The sequence below is a fragment of the Prionailurus viverrinus genome, chromosome C2, assembly GCF_022837055.1.
Source record: "Prionailurus viverrinus isolate Anna chromosome C2, UM_Priviv_1.0, whole genome shotgun sequence".
Taxonomy (NCBI): Eukaryota; Metazoa; Chordata; class Mammalia; order Carnivora; family Felidae; genus Prionailurus; species Prionailurus viverrinus.
The window spans coordinates 150922351-150926658 of NC_062569.1; the positions used below are offsets into that span (position 1 = coordinate 150922351).

At 52.6% G+C, this 4308-nt stretch overlaps 1 protein-coding gene across 1 annotated transcript; it reads right to left on the bottom strand.

The window, feature by feature from the left end:
• Positions 1–3225: 3225 nt before the first annotated feature.
• Positions 3226–3984, bottom strand: CLDN14 (claudin 14). The gene has a single exon (XM_047876175.1). The coding sequence runs from the start codon at positions 3967–3969 to the stop codon at positions 3259–3261; it is 711 nt and encodes a 236-aa protein (XP_047732131.1). The 5' UTR covers positions 3970–3984; the 3' UTR covers positions 3226–3258.
• Positions 3985–4308: the final 324 nt, after the last annotated feature.

A 4308-nucleotide genomic window follows, 5' to 3' on the forward strand; every position in this document is an offset into this window, starting at 1 on the left:
GAAAACATGGCTGGCTTTAGACCTCTCTGGATCAGAGCCAAGTTTGATCTGATTTAGAGAAGCAAAGAAATGTAGCATTTCTTATCCCATAAGGGTCTTGCTGTAATTTAAATCCATAACAACTGTCTGACTCAAGTTTCCTTTTTATTCTGAAATTTGGGGTTGTGTGTTATACCTCCAAAAGGAGACCAGACTGTTGTCAAAGCAGACTAAGACCAGCCAGTCCCAAAGATTTGGGCAAAACCAAAAACATGCATCTATGTGACGGCCCTGGTGGTAATGTGGCAAAAGAGGGGCTGGAGCAGGGCCTGGCACTTGTGTCGGGAGTGAAGGAGGAAACTGGGAACTCATCCCTATACCCCGTTACTTGAGGGAGGGAGTCAAGGTCTTGTTCAGATCTACTTCCTGTTTGGGCTGGCCAGGCTATAGGACGGAGCCATCCATGTGTCACCGTCTTGTGTGTCACTTCCTGCTTCCTATGGGGATTCAAATTTGGACCTCGGGGTCTGACATCACATTTCGTCAATCCAGCCAGAGCCAGAAGCTCTGTGGGATGATGATTGTGGAAAGAGCTGTATGTGGTCCTGAAATAATCGCTGAATTATTTGCAAATAGTCTGGACACAAAAGTAATGAGACTATGGGTCACGTTGCTACTTGAGTGAACGTATTGGTCCCCTGCTCACCTGTCTTTTAATCCTGGGTCTTTTACTCACTGGCGCTGTGACCCTGGGCAAATACTGGTCAAGCAACTTATCTCTTTATATTTTCATTTCCTCCTTTCTTTTTTTTTTTAAAGAATATTTTTAAAGTTTATTTATTTTGAGAGAGAGAGAGAGAGTGAGTGGAGGAAGGGCAGAGAGACAGAGGTAGAGAGAGAGAGAATCCCTAGCAGGCTCTGTACTGTTAGCACAGAGCCCAATGCCAGGCTTGAACCCGTGAACTGCGAGATCCTGACCTGAGTGGAAGTCCAATGCTTAATGGATTTAACTTCCTCCTTTGTAAAATGAGGTTAAGAATAGCGTTTATCTCATTGGACCAGATTAGTAAACAAAAAGAATGAACTGGGCATATAGTAAGTGCTCAATACACTCTAATCACTATTATTATTGGTCTTTCACCTGAGTAGGAGATACGGACACATTTAATTTAGTTGTGACAGAATTCGAGAAAGAGTTTGAAAAGAGAAACCTATTTTTTTTTCTTTAGTTTGTACTAAGTCTATTACCTAGAATAACTTCACCAGGCACATTCTAGACCCTGACCATCAAGGTAGGACTAACAGAACATCATGCTATTTTTAGACTTTCTTTGCCTTCTTTATTGGTTCAGATTGACTGATTTGTGTAATTTAAACCGTAGGTTAAAATTGCTGGTTTCAACCTGCACGAAATGATGACGTTTCGGGTGTAAATCCCTGGTCTGAAAGGAATGGCAGATCCCAGCTCGCGTAGCTTCTCTGCAGTCGGATAAAAGCTAAAATGGACCGCACCCGTCCTTCCGAACAGACATGGCATTTGTTGCCTGGGGTCTGAAGGTCAGCAAAAAACAGTACGGATCTGCTCCATTAGTCCCTCATTTTTCATGCTGTTACGAGTCAGCAGTGGTGCAGTTCAGTAGCTCTAACTGGTAAGGCCCAAAGGGACCAGATGGGCTCTCAGTGCTCGTACATTACTGGTGAGAGCTTCCATCTGGGGGAGACACCAATGGCAGGAGAAGCCCACGGCGGCTGGGATTCCCCGTCACCATCTCCGTGGCCTGGTCTGAGGGCCTGGAGGACCTTGTCAGGAGGAAGCATGAAGTTCGTAGAGTATAAACCCACCTCTGGCCTTACTGGATCCGGGGGCCCCAGGCTGCGGCCTGCCTGGCCTCTTGACCCTTGTCCTGGAGCCTCTCCTTCTAGCCCCCCCCCGGTCCTGGGGCAAGGGTTTCACCAGGCCACGGCAGCAAGCCTGGCCAGCTGGCTCCGGGTCTGTGCTGACCTGTTGTGGCTCTCTTCCCTGCAGGCAGTAATGCTAGAGCCCTGGAGCCCCGGTGGCCCCCGGAGCCCCTTGAGAATGGAGGAATTCGTGAAAGTGCCACTCTGTGGGTAGGTCTCAGTCTCCACTCTTCCCCCAACAGGGTATTTGCTTTACACGTTCAGAACTTGAGGTTCGGGACAGAGACAAGAGCAGGGCACCATCAGGGCACATCATGGGCAAGGCTGTGGAATGAAAGGACACGGAACAGGACCAAGCTCCCTGGACCAGCTAATGGGACAGCTGTAAGAGTCTAAGTGTGAGTGAGTGAGTGAGTGTGTGTGTGTGTGACCACGTGATTTAGATCACAACCAGAAAACATCATCAATGTTCTGACAGCAGTCAGAACTCATGTGGCCCTGTCAGTAGTTCTTTCCAGCTAGTCAACAGACTCTGGTACCTGCTCTGAAGGCAGCTGGCATCATGCTTCTGTCCCCAGAAAAGCCAGCGGTGATCTGCGGGGCAGTCGGGCTTGAGCCGTGCTCCTAACTGGGCTTCTTGCCAATGCCTCGGGAGCCAAGCGGCCAGGCACCTTTTGCTCTGTCTTTTTTCTTCTGACTTTTGCTTCCTTACTAGTGGAGGCTACCAGGAGAAAACAACCGTTATCTTTACTTTGTGATTTAAAGCAATTATCTTTTCCCCCAGGGACCCCGTACTTCCTGCCCTGCCTCTGGGCTTAAGCTGGAGTGACTGTTCTTGGTGAATATCCCTCAAGCATCATTTCCACGAATATCAGCCCGGCCCTCCTCTGATTTTCCCATCGTATGTGGGTTGTGGCCACCCTCTGAGGGTCCCCATTGCTTGGCGATAGGGAGTCCTGACAGTAGGTTGTGGTTACAAGACCTTAGCAGACAGAACAGACTGGAAACAGAAACAAATACTGTCCATTTCATTAACAACCACATCCAAGAGGTTTATTCCTGTATCGCGAACAAACCCCACTGACCCAACTCCCAAGTCGCTTTTCATTCAGCTGTTATTAAATCACCCACATAAATACATAGAATAAATACAAAAACAGAAAGGATTTTTTTTTTTTTAAGTCTTTGGTATACAGAGCTCTTCTCCCCTCTCCTATCTTCCCTTCCTTCCCTGTGTTCTCAGCCCACTCCCTCATATTCATATTAATTCCTCTGGACAAAAAAGTAGCCCGCAAGTAAACTCTGTGCTGGGACCCTGCATCGGAGCCAGTCTGGGTCCTGGTGCCGCTGTGGACTCGGGGAGGGACGGGCCCCGGGGACTCACACATAGTCGTTCAGTCTGTACCCGCTGAGCGAGGCCGAGGTGGCCGAGGGGGCCCGGTTGTCCTTGAAGGCGGCGGGGGGCCGGTAGGCGGGCGCGGTGGCCGTCGCGGCCCTGGGCTGGGCCTGGTAGGGCCTGGAGGGCCCCTCGTCCTGGCAGGACAGGCAGAGCAGCGTGCCGCCGATGAGCGACAGGGACGAGGAGATGAAGCCGAGGTACAGGGCCTGCCCGATCTCGAACTTCATGCCGCTGGGCAGCAGCGGGTTGTAGAAGTTCTGCACCACGTCGTTGGTGGTCCAGGACACCGCCACCAGGCAGAGCAGGCCGGCCAGGATGAAGAGCGCGCCGCCCAGCGCGGCGAACGTGGTCTTGGCGGGCGTGCCCTTGGCGCAGCGCGTGCACTTCATGCCCACCACGGCGCAGGCGCAGGCCACGCCCGAGAGCAGGCAGGAGATGACCATGAGCGCGCGCGCCGCCTGCAGGTCGCGGGGCAGCGCCAGCAGCGAGCGGTAGATCTGGCACTGGTAGATGCCCGTGCTGTGCCACACGCACTCCATCCACAGCCCCTTCAGGTAGGACACGGCCGTCAGGATGTTGGTGCCCACGTGCGCCGTGCGGCGCCAGTGCGGCAGGATGGTGGTGATCAGCGTGCCCACCAGGCCCAGGAAGCTGAGCAGGAAGCCCAGCAGCTGCACGGCGGTGCTGGCCATGGCCCCGGTGGCCGGCTGCCGGGCTCGCTCAGGCGCCCGCCGGAGTCCTAATGAGGCCGGGAGGCGGGGCAGGGAGAGAAGGGAAATGGGTTAAAGATTATCTTGCTGCGTTTATTTCTGCCCCCGAAACTGAGTTTTCCGTGGGCAGTTGCTAGGACAATTAACATATTTTTAAAAACAGTTTCTGACACTTCATTGGGTGCAAGGATAAGCTGCCTGTCCAAGACATTTTCCCTGCAAGGCCGGAAGGGGAAGGGATGACAGCAGAAATCTGGCCCGCCTGCCCTTCCCCGGCGCCCCCCTCCCCGCCCCGCAAGGGCAATCCAGAGCCCCAGTTTC